Source organism: Gracilinanus agilis, chromosome 3, assembly GCF_016433145.1.
Source record: "Gracilinanus agilis isolate LMUSP501 chromosome 3, AgileGrace, whole genome shotgun sequence".
Taxonomy (NCBI): Eukaryota; Metazoa; Chordata; class Mammalia; order Didelphimorphia; family Didelphidae; genus Gracilinanus; species Gracilinanus agilis.
In genome coordinates this window covers 224,097,581-224,114,460 of record NC_058132.1, presented here as the reverse complement: position 1 = coordinate 224,114,460, position 16,880 = coordinate 224,097,581, and the positions used below count along the sequence as shown (strand labels likewise).

The following is a 16,880-nucleotide window of genomic DNA, read 5'->3' as shown; positions in this document are numbered from 1 at the left end:
ATTTTATTGATGCAAACATTTAGAGGTACAAAATTTCCCCTAAGTATAGCTTTGACTACATTCTATAAATTTTGGCATATTGTCTCCTAATTGTTCTCTTAAATGAAATGATCATTTCTCTGATTTATTCTTTGAACCCATTCATTCTTTAGATTAATATAGGTGAGTTTCCAATTAATTTTTTTCACTCATTCATAGCTTAATTTTTATTTATTTATTTTTAAAACATTTATTAATACTTATTTTTTTAGAAAAGTTAACATGGTTACATAGTTCATGCTCTTACTTTTTCCTTCACCCCCTGAGCTTCCCCCCACCATGGCTGATGTGTATTTCCACTGTTCCACTGGTTTTAACATGTGTCATTGATCAAGACCTATTTCCAAATTGTTAGTTACATTGGTGTGGTAGTTTCGAGTCTACATCCCCAATCATGTCCACCTCAACCCATGTATTCAAGCAGTTGTTATTCTTCTGTTTCCACTCCTGTAGTTCTTCCTCTGAATGTGGGTAGCATTCTTTTCCATAAATCCCTCAGAATTTCAATAATTTTTAGTCTTTCTTTCTGTTTTCCTTTGTCAAATGTAATTTTTATTGCATTGTGGTCTGAAAAGGATGTATTTAATAGTTCTGGTTTTCTATATTTGATTGTGAGGTTTTGATGGTCTATTATATAGTCACTTTTTATGAAGATGCAATTTACTACTGAGAAAAGCTTTATTTCTTTCTATTCCCATTCAGCTTTCTTAAGATGTGTAACATATCTAACTTTTCTAAACTTCCATTTATTTCCTTGACATCTTTCTTTTTTTTTTTTTAATTAAATTTACCTATTTCTGAAAGGGGAAGGTAGAAGTACGCTACTTGTAAAGTTTTATTTCCTCCTTTAAGTCATTTAACTTCTACTTTAGGAGTTTAGATGCTATGCCATTTGGTACAAATATATTTAGTATACATATTGTTTCATTGTCTATGGTGCCTTTTACCAAGATAGAATTTCCTTACTTATCAAATTAATTTTTACTTTTGCTTTGTCTGGGATCTTGATTGCTACCTCTATTTTTTATACATTTTGTCTAAAAAATAATAGATTCTGCCCTTACATTTATTATGTGTGTCTCTCTGCTTTAAATGTGTTTCTTGAAGACAATATATTGTGAGATTTGGGGTTTTAATCCACTCTGCTATCCTTCTCTGTTTTATGGGTGAATTGATACCATTTACATTTACAGGTATGATTACTAATTGTGTTTCCCTCCATCTAATTTTCCCCTGGACTAGCCTTCTCCTTCTCTCCTTTAGCTTTTCCTTGTTCACAAATGAGTAGGTACAGATTACCCACTACTTCCCCCCAGTTCACATTCCCTTTATTCCATTCACCCTTTCTCTTATTATCCTTTTCATGCTACTAGGGTAAGATAGGTTTCTATAGCTGCCTGAGGGTGGGAATTACTCTCACTTTGAGCTAATTCTGATGAAAATAAAATTATAAACTTCCACCATTGCCTGCTACACACCCCCATCTTCTCCTCTCCTGTATTGACTCTTTAGAGACTCATCTCTCCCTATTTCCCCCTCTCCCCTCAACTCCATGTGTCACTCACTAGACTACTCTCCCTTCTCACCCCATCAAGACATATCCCTTCTGCTTTCCTTTGTTTTATGGTGCTTTATTTTCCATTTTTATATGGTTGGAGGATTTGGACAAATTGAGTGTCCCTTACTCCACCATCTTAGCTCCCTGCATGCAACTGTTTTACTGATTTTTTTTCTTATTCTTTTTTTCTTTAAAAAATATTCTTCATTATGTTGAATGACTCTCTGGGTTGAGAAAAGATATTAGAAGAAATTCTGTTGATAAAAACTTTAAATATCAATAAAATTTATTTAAGAAATAAAATAACTATAAATGTTTTAATTTTCTTTTTGCCATGGAAACCATTATTAAAAGATATTTCTATTATTTTTGACTCTGAGGGATATGAATTTATGATATAAAATTTGGGTTAAGTGTTTATATGTAATATTTATATTTTTAATTTTCAAGTAGCAACCATGGGCTTTTGGGAAAAACACAAAAACATGGCAATTGGTGTCATAAGGTCTGAGTTTAAACCCTCACTGATTTAATTATTGCATGTTAGACAAGGATGTCTACATCCCCTGACTTCATCCTGATCACTCAACTATCCCCTTCCCCTGGGGCCCCGGATTGAAAGGTGGTGAAGAGTGGTGAAGGGTAGTGGATCGTGGGTAGGAAATTAGAATAGCTTAGATCTTAGGACCTTCTTTAAAAGCAACTCAACAATATCTATTTTCATTATCAACTAAATGAGCCAGAAGATCTGATCAATCTCTTGACCAGGGAACGCTTAGCTCTGGCCGAGGGCAGCCAGCCTCTACCTGCCAAGACCTTCTTAGGACCTTTACCAGCATCACACAGTGAGACCATAGCAACAGCTTAGTAACACCAAGCCCTCTTACCTTGCCTATTCCTTCCCCAGTTTTCAATAAATCCCTTAGCCTTTAACCAGAAAATCTTGTGGTTATTTCTTTACCACCAAGGCCAAGGAGGATAGGGAAGGAGAGAGAATTCTGAGTAGTTGACTTTCAATCTACCTCATTGCAGGGCCAGTCTGCCACCATCCAATAAGAGGTAGTTACCTCAGCAAGGAGGGGCCGGCTGCCTGACATCTTAAAGGAGCCTAGCAGTTAGCAGTGAAGGTTCACTGGGCACTTAGCTTTCAGGGTTTGGATTTGAACCTAAACCAAGTTCATTCCCAGCTGAATTTGCTTATCCTTCATAACATCCAACTCCAAACTCCTGCTAGACTTGTTACCGGCTCAAGGCCCATTAATGACCATTTCACTCCCTCATACCATATGGGAAGTGGGGTAGGGAGGAAGTGGATCTTCTTTCCCTTATTTATAAAATGACATGACTAGACTAAATGATATCTAAAGTCCCTTCCTGATTTTGACACTATATACTTTTATTTACTTATGGAGTATGGTAAATCATTGCTAAAATTGAATAGTTAAACTAGATTACCAACTCACTTTATAAAATTATACCAAAAATTTGGATAACTGGTCCTCATAGTTGGCTGAACCTTTGAATTCTAAGTTCTGATCACTCAGTTTTGTGGATCTAGAACTTTGATTGTCATTTCGCCTAACATAATGATAATTAACTTTTGGTAATACAGACCCATTATTTAAACTTATAAGAGACAATAATTTTTTCACTTCTAAGGATAGATAAAACTGGCTAAGAACTGGGTATGGGTCATTTTTTTTTTACTAGAAGTGATTGATTTACATACAAGAAAGTTGCTTTATGAGGGGAACCAGTCTAGGACAAAATTGGGAAGGAGATAAAGTTTGTCCTCACTGTTTTTTTTCCTTCTTTTGTGATGCTTTTCTTTTATCTTAAGCCATCAATGTCTTTATTCTTGCATCTGCTTTCTCCACTTCCCCAGTCAAAACCTGCTTCCAGGAAGTTATCTAGTTCATATAACTAAATGTGAGTAATGAGTTTTAGGATGTTACTATCACCAGAGATATTTTTATTTTACGAGGGAACAAATTACCTTAAGGCAAATTAATTTAATTCTAATTGTGGAATTTCAGGACTAAGTATGCTGGTGAAAGTTATTGTTCTGGCCTGCTGATGTCATTGCTGTGGATAACTGCCTCTTCTAGATAAGCAAAAGCCCAGTCCTGGACTGCAACCCTGATTCTTTCACTAACCAGTTATGTGACTTTAGGATAAGCCTTTCATCTCACTGACTCAGGTTTGTTACCCGTGATCTTTTCAATGATCTGGAATAGCTTGGTGAAACACCTTTCTTTATTTCACAATTGCTCCTTAAAAATATGTAATGAAGGGTACAAAATCCCCCTCATCCCTGGCCTAATGGTAAAAGTGCTCCACAAAGAGTCAGTGGACCTGGGGTCCAATCTTGCCTCAATTATTTCCATATATGTGAAATTCACTTTAACTTTCTAAGTCTCAGTTTCTTCAATTGCAAAATGAATGTGCTAGGCTAAATATACTGAAAGCCAGTGATGTGCTGGAGCCAACTTGTATTGGCTCAAGAGATCTAATTGTTAAATATTCAGTGTGAGCATGTACAATTCAATAATCTGAAAATGCTACAAATCAGGGTTTGATTTAATATTTTGTTGATTGTCTAGACATGAAAGTGATGGAGAAAATATTAATAATGCAGATTGAACTTTGAAGTCTGCCCTGTATACATTTTTTGAGAGTGCATTGTTAAATATTTGCCAGCAGACCCCTGCTTCAAGGTCACCTCCATCTTAAATCTATGTCACTATGATCCTTGCAGGATGATGCCATTATCTCCTACTTCATAAGGATTTTAGAGGCCTACTTTAGCAGAAGTTTTCAGTGACTACATTCTCTCTAAAAATATTGATTGGCATGTCTTTTACAGTCTTTTTTTGGCTTCTATAATATCTATCACTAAAAATGTTAAGAATAACTCTTCTCAGAGAGATAGTAGGTCTTATCTTTCTAGAGGTTTATCCTAGCCAAGTGGTGTTGTAGCTTTTGCCTCATACAGTAACTTAAAAGAACCTATTATGTGTAATTGTACACATTTCAGTAATTCTAAACATCCAATGTCTGCCAAATTTCTAGTTCAGGTATTTCTACAGACCTTATAGAGTTCAAAAATTATATTACCTTGTGGTTGAAAATCTGAAAATTACAGTATAGTTTCTTACTGTCCATTATGGACTTTAAGCATTCAGTATAACTGATATGATTAATCATGAAATAAGTATTAATCTACCAAAGAGAAACTTAAAATATATGCATTTATAAAAATATGAACAAAATTATCCCCCAATGCACCCTCTCCTTTATCTTGGGACCAAGGCAACTATCTGTCTTGTCAACTTGCCAATCCCGGCACTGTTCTTCTACACCTTGGCAAGCCTTTTATGCCACCTTTCTATTATAGGCTTTGAGCATTGTAATTTGCAGGAGTTCTCTCTGATACTAGCTATTCATTGGACATTTACAATATCCTATAAATAGTGCTTACCCAAATTTTAGAGTTGAGAGGAACGACGGTGATTGCAAAACCCAACAGGACTCCAATAGGAAGCTCAAAGAGTATCATTGGGAATGTTAAACAAGGATACAGCTACTTCATAGAATGAGGCTGATTCTCTGAATAATATTAGGAGAGGTCAGTACTACAGCTGCACATTTGATGAGCAGCTGTGTGAACTGCTGAGAACAATGGGCAGTCTGATTGGCACTGGACCCAGCAGTGCCAACGATCAGCAAAGCAGGATTTTTTTTTTTAAAGAATGGGACAGTGTTAATGCCGCATCATGCTGTGGACACACTGTCAATTGGGGAGCTAAAAGAGGGTAAGTAGAGATATTAGAATCTCAAACTCATATAGAGATTCATAGCAGAAATTAGAACAGAAAATGCTGAAGACCCCAATGATGGTAACCCAGGAAAATAATCTCTTCATGGGGAACTGAAAGAAGACCAATCTTTTCATATTAAGACTATGAATATGAGATTTCTCTGGAAGAAAGATGAAGGAATGTATAAAGTTCCTTTCCTTTAGGCAGGAAGATACTTGTATCTTTATCTGCCTTAGAATGCATTCTGGACTGTCACTAAGCCTTCATGACATGATGAAATTATACATTGGGGAATGAAAGCAAAGAGGTGATTTGTTATACATAATATCAGGAAAAAGTGAATCAAGGCAGTGACAAAGGCATGTCTATTTTGTTATTCCTTAAATGTTACATAGTAATTCACTTTTTGGGTTGAAAATTTTTATCTGGATGAGAAAAAAATAACCTTCATGGCCCAAATCATCAACTGATTTTATTATTAAAAAACCCAGTAAGAGCATGATTTGTAGTTGTTGCTCAGTCATTCAGTCAGTCACCAAGTATCTCAGCATCCCTTACCGAAGCACTAGGATCTGAGGCGCCAAAGAGAAATGAAAATAGTCCCTGTGTTGAAGGAACTTATATTCTAGTGGAATATCCATAAGTGACATTTGCTGTAAGGGTTTGCTTTATAATAATTTAGTAAGTTTAGTTTTTCTTTGCCATGGCTGCCACTACCAGTTATATCACTACTACCATAATTTTCTCTCTCCATTCTTAAGGCATTGACAATTTATACAAAATAATTTAAAATATTTTCCCAAAGGCATTCAGTCTGGAGGAAGTGGCAAGCTGTGACATAGTTCTCCAGAAAAGCTGACACATTCCTTGATAAATTATAGTAGAGATATCATTTCTTTCTGTCCAGGTTAGAAGAATATAAGCTCTTTGAAGCCAGAAGTTATTTTGCATTTATGTATTTAACCTAGAAAAGTGACCTGTTCAGAGAAAAGAAAGGGACCGTGATTTCATTGGTATGAGGAATTCCCAGAGAGGAAACTCTTTCTATTGGTCCTGGAGAATTGCATAGAAAAAAGGAGGGTTTAATCATAATAAAAAATCTCATATTTATATAGCATTTGAAGACTTGCAAAACACTTTACATATTTTACCTCATGATAAGCCTGCAAAGTAGGTGTTGATTTTATCCCAGTTTTAAAGATCTAGGGCTAAGAGATGTAGCTTGCCTTAGGTCACATAGTCAGTATATGAAAGGTACAATATGTGCACCTAGGTCTTCCTTACTCTGGGGGCACTGCCTCTCTTAAATACTTAATATATGTTTAATGGATAGATATGAAGCCAAACATGTGAAGACTTTCCATGGCAGAATGGGCACATGGAAATAATTAATTTCAATAGTCATGAAGACAGCTCAAGCAGACACTATGGAGGGTGGTCTAACACAGTGATGACGAACCTATGGCATGGGTGCCAAAGATGGTGCACAGAACACTCTCTTGTGGGTACACTGACCACTATCCTCCCCAACCCCCTGCCCCCAGAATTTGTTACTAGAAAGGCAGAGAGATTTGGGTGGAGCTGCTTCTACCCTTCTCCTTTGTGCCTGACAATAATTTTTCACATCACCCACCCCTCTACCTAGTAGCCCACTGGGAGTGCACAGGGGGTATGGTGGGGGGCTCACAGGCAGCAGAGATGGAGGGGAGCAGAATGCTCTGGCCACTCTCCTCCTCTTCTCCATGTACCTCTCATCACCCACCCCTCTTCCCAGCAGCCCAATAAGTGTGCTTCCTCCTTTCCCTGTCTAGGGTAAGTGTGGGATGGGGTGTGGCACTCGGTCTCTGGGGAAGGTGCTGGCATGGCACTCAGTCTAGGGGGTGGGGCCTGATACTCTGCCTCTAGAAGGTTCACCATCACTGGTCTAACATCTAAGATGCTAACTTCATTTGCTGCATCTCATGCCATCACCAGTCATCCTAACTTCTGTACTGCTACTGACTTTGTTGACTGGAAGAAAGTGTAAGACTGATAATTTTTGTGCAACTCTGCCTCAGTTAAATCCAATTCATGCACCCAGTGATGTCACGGGTCCTCTGAAATTGAAGGACGAACACCACTAACAACAACTGGATAATCGTATAGATGAATTGAATTAAATTCATCTTCATGAAATCTAACAACAGTATTAACTGTCAACTAGAAGAGCCATTCTGCAGATTTTCCAAGTGTGGAAAAATAAAAGAAAAGAAAGGTCACATGTAGCTAAGGATGTGCTGATATATGATTAGCAACCAGTTCTCTGGAGGAAGAATGATTATATGACACACTTAAATAGTAAAATTTTGTTGTTAATATTTTCTTAAGTCTAGAAATTATCAGTACAATATATTAAGCCTTTAGCATTTTTCTATTTCCAAGGTCTGAATGTTTATACTGAAAATCTAACAATTGGCTTTTGTGAGTTGGTATATGCCAGCTCCAGCACACACTTGTGTGTAACTGTGTATGGACAGCTACATGAACTGTAGGCACATACTAGCTATATTAGCTTCACTACAATTTGTTTAGTTTTTCAATGGACAGTTAATACCAAATCAATTCTCTCTCTCTGGCTCTCTGCTTCTCTCTGCTTCTCTCTGTTTCTGTCTATATTTCTGTCTTGGTCTCGATCTCTCTCTCTCTGTGTCTCTCTCTCCCTCCTCCCCCGACTTCCTTTACCCTACTAAAACTGATCCACTTTTCCAAAACTTGAAAATTGTCATCAATTCACTAGGGGCAGCTAGAATTATGTATGTGTTGAGAATTAAAAAGTAAAATTCCATTTCAAGTTAGAAAATGTAACATAGTTACCTTTCTCTTTCAAATGATCTTTGAAAATATTTCTTGCATGAACAAAATTCATCTTTCTCTTTTCTCATATATCTTTTTCACAGGGGAATTTTCTCAGCTCTGGATGACTATTTCTTCTTCTCTGGTGACAGTCTCCATCTCATTTCAATGGAACTTGAGGTACTTACTCTAGATAGTTCCCTGGTCCTTTTAACTTTTTTATTAACTTCCACCTAAATGTGTAATTTTCATGCCTTACAATGCATTCTTAGAGTATGCCGATGTTTGGGTAACTATCTTGTAATTATGTCTTCTATTGCAGTATGTATAAATATACATTTAGGTGATGAGACCAATGAAATATTTCTTTTTATGTTTGTACTAGGGAGCAACATTTGATCTTATCCTTTATTATTGAAAATTTGCTCTACTTTTTTCTGTTGTTCCCAAGAGAAAGAGTGGAAAGAATGGTAAACTTCAGGTCAGAAAGAACTGAATTTGAGTCCTGTTTCAGGTACAAAGTATCTGTGTGGCCCTGGATAAGTAATTTAAGTGCTCTCAGTTTCAGATTACTAGTCTGTAAAAATAGAGGGTTAGAATTGGGGTTGTCATAAAGAACAAATGAGGTGATGTGTAAACTGCTTTGCAAACCTTTAAGTCTTACATAAATACTATCATCTCATCATCACCACTCTTTTCTTGATTCACAACAATGTACAGTGTGCTATATTATTTCATCTGTCTTTAAAGTATTCAGCTGAATAGTTGACTATATTGATTTAGTGAAATTCTATTTGCAGCATTATAGGAAAGCATTCTCAAGTGTAGTTGCAACTGGGATTTATCTCGTTAGATACCGAGGAACAGAAGGCTCCCAATACAAGATGAGCAACAGCAAAGCTAGTATGGAGGATATTGAATATGCTTGAACCTAAGACATATTTCTCTTTCCTACATGCAGTGGCTGGTGCTATCACACTAGATTCAGGAATTTAGAAATGTAGTCCAATCATAGGTAGCACTCTCAAGATTGTACTTTGGTCATAGGGTCATATAATGTTAACAACAGAAGGGACCTTGACGATCATTGAGACCAGAATCCTTATTTGACAGATGAGAAAACCAAAAGATAGAGAGATGAAGTGATTTCCCCAAAGCTGCACAGATATCTAATGCTAGAATCAAAACTAGGACTCAGATATTTTAAGTCCCAGTTCATGGTCTTTTCATTATATTGCCAAATCTCTTTGATGCTGAATTGGTAGGAAAGAATGAGAAGAATGAGTCAGCCTTATAATTGAACCACCACTTTGATTTAAAACATTCAATATATTTTGAATTCTTTTGATAAAAGCAATAAACTGGCTCAACAAATGCAATAATCGTTCACTAGGCAATATAAGCTAGTCAGTGAGCAAGGAGCTTACAATACAAAGATTAAAATAACATAGTCCCTGATCTCAAGGGACTTTGATATTTTGCAGAAGGGATGGCTAAATTCTGTTGATACTGATTGGTTTCAACAGTCAACTTTCAATATTCTGTGGTATTAAAAGTTGTGGATAAGTGAAATTCACAGACAGAACAATCCTCCAAAGTAGCCGTCTCTGGTCTGAAAAATTGTCTTTTTTTATCCTGTGACAATTATAAATTTATTTCTACCAGAAAAATTGAACTAGGTGATTTCTAGCATCTCTTCCAGTTTGATATCAATGGGTGGTTAATTTCATAACAGAGATTATATTGATATAAGAAGAGACAAAAATGAATGGTAAAAGTTGTCAATAGTCTATTATCATAATGATAAGGCAAGCAAAACTATCAACAGTGAAGGTATCAGATGTAAAATGCTTATGTGGTGCGTTATAATTAATAGCTATGTGAATAGAATTAAGGGGAAAAACAAAAAATTCCAAAACTTTTTAATTAATTCTAGTGGGCAAAAAGACACAAAAGTTGATCATTGTATTATATGCATCCCAGCAGGAAGAAAAATGAGAGATAATAAAGTCTAATCTCTGTTTTGCTATTGAAGGAACTGAGTCCCAGAGAATGGCAAAGCTAAGATCTGAACATTGGTCTTCTGGCTCTATCTTCAGCTTCTACAACAATGTATTCATAATATTATCTCCTGATACATCATGAAGATATTTGATATATTCCAGACTGAAAAATATATGCATGAGGCATTTTAAGGTGACAATGAAATAAGAGTTGAATTAAATTTCAGTAATAAGTAAACGTTATAAAACCATGTTGAATGAAAAATAATCAATTTAACACTTAGGGTGAAAAATAGACAATTATAGCATATTAAGAGAAGATAATGGCAAAAGCAATGTTACATATGTATGTAAAAGTTGAATACCTGCCTACAAGGCTTAGGGAAATTGACTGCTTAGTATAAAGAGTAATGGTACTAGAGTTAGGAAGATGAGTTCAAATATAGCCACAGATACTACCGAGTTACGTGACCTTGAAATGTCACTGAACCTTTGTTTTTCTTAACTGTAAAACGGGCATAATGATACTAGTTACCTTGCGGGGTTGTTGTGTGGCTCAAATTTTAAAAAGCACCTAATGTAGAACCTGGCACATAGGGGATGCTATACAAATGCTCAACCCCTTCTTCTCCTGTGAATTTGATAACACATTTCTAGCTATATTCTCAAAAGAAAAATTTTAGTATCATAAAGTTCAAGTTTAATGTGTTTATTTCCTTTTTTTGTCATTTTGTTATTTTTTTTTCTAGCTGATTTTTTTACCTTTGACTTTACATTGGAGTTGGGCTTTACTCATCCCTGGGGCTTGGAGGGATATTTGACCAAGTGTTTTATGATCTTTTGCTGCTGTCACAATTAAATAGGGGCCTCAAAATTTTCAGTGCCTCCAATGTGGTGTTATCTAAGAAGTGGTCTTCTCATTGCCTTCTTGGTCTGTGCCTGATAAGGTTCATTCATTACCATACATGCTCCTCTTTCTGCCTTGGACCTATTATATAGAACTGGGTAATGGGAGCCAGATGGCACCTGCTTTTGCCCCTGGGATACTGCAGTGGTTGCCTGGCATCTCTTTTTAAAAAGTGTTCATTCCCTTTACCAATGCTGGGCTCTGGGTCACTCTCTGTTGTTGCTACTGCTACCACAACAGCCATGTTCCTGGTCAGCCTCTGCCCTAGTGTTCATAGACCTCTTTTTCAGTCTCCCTAAGCAGCCTTGAGCAGGAAAATTAACTTACTGTGAATTTTAATTGGCTTTCCTGACTACAATTTGTTGAGACACAATTTTACTTTTTTTTTTTCAGATGTGTTGGGGATTGAAAAATGCTACTTCCATTCTGCTGTTTTGTTTCAACCCTCTATATAGAGTGCTTTAAGGTTCCAAAGCACCTTACAAATTTTATCTCGTTTCATCCTTACAACAATACTGGGAGATGGGTGCTATTATTATTTTCATTTTACAAATCAGGGAACTGAGATCAAGAGAGGTTGTGTCTGAGGCAGGGTTTGAAGTCAGATCTTCGGAACACTCTATCCACTGTGCCATCTAGCAGTAGTCTAAAGAAGTGATCATAAATTCAGAGCAGAATTATACAGAATAGATTGTAACAACTTCTCTTGACTGTAGAAAGAAACCAAGTTATTTCTGATCTGTAATCATTTATCCAGGGCTCTGTTTTGCTGCCAATCTCTTGTCTTTTTCTTTAGCAATGGTGAGATGAATATCTATTCCTCAGGGCAGAGAGATATTCAAGATTTGTTAACTTTTCAATAAGAAAAAATGTTTAAAAACCTTGTAGCAGAGCACTTCTCTTTGGTTTCCGATACATGGATGACATCAAAAGAGCTGTTATCTTTCGCAGTTTGTGAGAATATCAATTTGACCCAAATTAGATCACTGTCACAGGTTATCAGTATAAAACTTGAGGAAAACAGTTAACATTTCCAGGTTCTAATCACAATGAATGACATCATTCCTCCCTTTTTAGAAAATAAAGGTATATGGCTGGTATGTTCATCATGGGTCACTAGATGAGGGAAGCCTTTTGTGCCCAGGATCTTTCTTTGCATTATTTATACTTTTACTAATCAGCTGATGCAATATAAAGGAAAATTATCATGCAACGTAAAGCAAAATCCCCTTGCTTCCTTGCCTTCGTGCTGAAGACATCTGTAAAGCTGGAATGATGTATAATGTCAACATCTACCTTACCATCAATCTCAATGTATCTCTGCATGTAGATCTTTACCTCATCTCCTGTCAGGGCACAGTTCAATCTGTTTCTATAGAAATGATGAATTGGGAAAACTTATTCAGCTTGTGGAGCCTATTTGTGGTCTGGGTACAAAATTCCCTACCAATTTTACTATCCACCAATACTTTGAAACTGTTACATGTTTCAGTTTCTTCTTGAGACCAAGAGACATTTATCTGTTGAGGATTTAATCAATAGCATCACAGACAGCAACATCTATTAAATTTCTTATGAATCTTTCAACACCAGAGGGATTAGAATGGCCACTTTTAGAGACCAGCAATGCTCTACTGCCCTGACAGAAATAAGGCCTGTTTAATATATGGAACCATGGAGGGAGGCATTCTGGAACTTACTATCAATGGCCAAGAACAAGATCTCTGGGCGGGGATTGAGATAGCAGAAGGAAGACAAAAGAATCACTTGTGCTACTGGTGTGTAAGTGGATTTAAATAGTTCAATCATTTTGAAATTATGCGAGAGAAGTGAATGAATTGTTCATATCCTTTGACCCAGAGATGTCACTCCTAAGAATATGTCCTAAGGAAATCAAAGACAAAAACCAAGGTCTAATACATAGTAAAATATTCATAACAGCATTTTTTGTGATGAATGGTAAAGATATTTTTAGTACCAATTTTAAATAGATTTTATTCTCTAGGACAAGAATTGCATTTCTACTGTTTACACTACTGAGAAAGCCAATGTTTTCACTTTACTCCCTCTGTACATATTCAAGTATTCAGAATGCCCATTTTCACATAGTAGCTTAAATGTTATTTTTAAACTGCTACTACCTTGGCTACAAATTTGAGTCCTTCAATTTTTGAAAAGGTGTGTGGGATGCTCTTTATTCTGGTGTTTGGTTGACTTCTTCACTGTTGGTTCCAGAAGGAGCACTTCAGGATGGGGTTGCTCCATCCCCTGAGACCCACCAGGAATACCCCCTGGCACGCCCCCTACACTCTTGTAAAGCTTAATAACTCTTAGATTTCCTCCATTTCTTTATGCCAATAATCAGATTTTTTTTCAGAAATTTGGTTTTATCCAACTGCATAGTTATTTTGTTACATTTGTCAAGCATCTTCTGTTTGTCTTTATTACCAATGTCACCTTGAAGTTTCTCATCCTCTACAGTAGCCTTCATGTTGAAAACATTCGACTCAAGGGAGTTCTTGGAAAATACCTTTTATCTCTGCTTCTAATCTTCAGCCTTGTATTTCTCAGCCACCCCAGTCATATGCTTAATGTATTTGGAATGTGCCTTTGCTTAGGTGACCTTTATCATTGGTGATGGTGATCTTATTCTCCTTGTCTATGCTCTAATCCACAGAAGACACACTGAGCATGCCATTTGAATCATTGTCAAATGTTTCTTCAATTTGAGGTATATTCCTGGAGGTAAGGGTGAACTGAAGCTTGCCAAGTAGGTCTTTGTCATTGTTATTCTTTGTTATTGCTTTCTCACTTTCATTAACCTGAAAAAGTACCCCAGGCTGGCTGTCCAATTAGGTAGCACAGGTTTGCTTGGTGGGGATGGTGATATTGTGGCTTCAATACAAAGGGAAAGAAGGAATATATCCACCAGCAGCAAGTTCTGAACATTCTTAGATTTATCTCCAGACAAGATGGCAGCATGGATAGCTGCACCATAAGCAATAATCTCATCATAACTGTTGTTGAGATCATGTTCAGCTCCTTGTCATTGAAGAAATTGTGCAGAATCATCTGCATTTCAAGCATCTGAGTAGAACTACCCACTAAGATGATGTCATGAATCTGTGATTTAACTACATTGGCATTTCTTAGGGTCTTTTCATTTTTTTTAAAAAAGGTAATCAATTAATTTGCTTGTTTGTGGCATTTAATCTATTAAGATACTTCATTAATTCCTGTCCTCCCCCCTCTCCCCATTAGAGAAAGTATCATTTAATAAATATGTATATATATATGTATATATAAATATAAAACATACATGTATAATGACTATGCCTTGATTCTATTTATCAGTTCTTCCTCTGGAAGAAGACATACACAAATCATTTTTCAAAGAATATTTCTGTTGCTGTATATAATATTCTCTTGGTTCTAATTGTTTTACTCTATAATTTCATGTAGAGTTTTTCCATTTGTTTCAAAATTAATCTGTCATTTCTTATGGTGCAGTAGCATTCCATTACAAACACATGTAAAAACTTGCTTAGCCATTTCCCAATAACTGAGCATCCCTACAGTTTCCAGTTCTTTGCCACCACAAAAATAGCTTTTATAAATATTTTAGAATATATAGGTTCTTTTCCTTTTTCCTTGATCACCATATGAAATCAACCTAAGAGTGGTATTGCTGGGTCAGAAGGAATTCAGAGTTTTATTCCTCTTTGAGTATGATTCCAGATTGCTTTCTAAAATGGTTGAGTCAATTCACAGTTCCATCAATAATGTATCCAGCCCCATTTTTCCACATCCCCTCCAACATTTGTCATTTTTTCCCTTTTAGCATTTTGGTCAATATAATAGGTGTGAGACTATATCTCAGTTGTTTTGTTTTGCATTTCTTTAATCAAAAATGATTAAAAGGGGCAGCTGGGTAGCTCAGTGGATTGAGAGTCAGGCCCAGAGATGGGAGGTCTTAGGTTCAAATCCTGCCTCAGACACTTCCCAGCTGTGTGACCCTGGGCAAGTCACTTGACCCCCATTGCCCACCCTTACTACTCTTCCACCAAGGAACCAATACACAGAAGTTAAGGGTTTAAAAATGATTAAGAGCTTTGATTTCTTCACCCAAAAACCATTGATTTATATTTTTTTAGGGTCATTTCTAAAGAGACCAGTGTGACAAAGAAGAGGTCAGCATTCAGTTCTTCAAAACAAGCATGGGTGAAAGAGGTATAGAACTTAATATCTTCATAGAGGCAGTCAATCTTCATATTGGCCTGGTTACTGGAAGAGAGGGTATTCTTTGTACATTCACAAGAGCCATATGGATGGCCTACAGCCATCTTATTCTCACTGATGTCCTTCTTGAGTTTTCACTTGAACTCAATAATGAAATGATTAAATATATTGCTGTCAAAGTCCTACTGGCCCAAGTGGGTATTCTCAGCTATGGATTGATTTCAAAGATGTTATCTTCAGTGGAATGAATGGAGACATCAAAAGTGCCACTTCTAAAGTCAAAGTGCCACACATTTCTCAGCACCAACCTTTTTGTCCAAGTTATAAGGAACAGCAGCAGAAGCAGTCATCTCACCGATGATTTGGAGCACATTGAGACCAGCATCTTTGGTTCTCACATCTTTGTTCACCTGATGTTGGGAATTGCTGAAGTAGTCTGGTGCTATTATGACAACATTTGTGATAGTCTTCCCACAGTAAACTTCATCAAACTCTTTCAGCTTGGTCAAGGCAATAAAAGAATATGCCTTTAGGATATAAACTTTTTTACTTATCTTTGTACTCCACTTTGATCTTGGACATGTCTGTGTCATTTCCCATCATGAAAGACTAAGGTTCCATGTTTGACTGTACAATGGTATCATTGAATCTGTGACCAATCAGATGTTTGGCATTAAAGACTTTTTCTGGGCTACAGTGCACTTTAATTCTTTGTGGCATCATTGATTAAATATTCCATGTCAGTGAAAACAATGTTGCTTGGGGTGGTCCTGTTTCCTTGATCATTAGCAATGATTTCCACTTTCCCATGTTGGAAGACTCCCACACAGGAGCAATATCAGTGACAACTATGGGTTATTTTGACATGGTTACCGAGGTGTCGGGGTCATAGCTGACTGCTGTGGAGCAAGAAGGGCTACTGCTGCACTAAGTAGATATGATATCAAAGATCTTGAAATGAATGAAACATTCATTAAAAACTTATCATGTGCACAGTTGCATACTAAGCACTAGGAATACAAATGGAGAACTAGACAATCACTTACTTTCAAGGAGGTCACATTCTAATGGGGAGACAAGAGATATGCATAGATTCAGCTGCAAGCCAGATGGGAAAGTCTCATGGTATTTTGGGCACAGAAGCTAAGCAGACAATAATGGCTCTTCTTTAAAGTTATTTCCCCTGGTAAAACCATGGCAGTTTCTGATAGTGGATCACCAAGGACTTTTGTAAGAAATTCCTTTTCTAGATCTTTACTAGCTGTGATTCTTTAACATGGAGGAGTGGTTTCCAGAATATATGTCTGCAGGGATTTCTTCCAAGAATGGTGGCTGGAAGAACTGCTGTTCTACAAACCCCTGGGTTTAGGGTCCTGGGATGTCTCCATTAAAATCTGAAGGTGATCAAGATGGTGATGGAGGTGGATGGTGGTGGTGGTTTGACTTGCTTTGTACATGCTGCCTCTTATCTCTTCCTCAAT

At 36.7% G+C, this 16,880-nt stretch overlaps 1 protein-coding gene and 1 pseudogene across 1 annotated transcript in view; both read right to left on the bottom strand.

Annotated features, from left to right (window-relative positions):
- TMEFF2 (transmembrane protein with EGF like and two follistatin like domains 2) overlaps positions 1-11,404 on the bottom strand; it is a 324,024-nt gene extending 312,620 nt beyond the window's left edge. The window contains exon 1 of the mRNA XM_044669072.1: positions 11,219-11,404. Within this exon, the coding sequence (XP_044525007.1) occupies positions 11,219-11,404 (186 nt within the window). The remainder of the gene's footprint in view (positions 1-11,218) is intronic.
- A 2,001-nt stretch (positions 11,405-13,405) lies between these two features.
- On the bottom strand, positions 13,406-16,225 carry LOC123239187 (annotated as a pseudogene).
- Between the last annotated feature and the right edge of the window lie 655 nt (positions 16,226-16,880).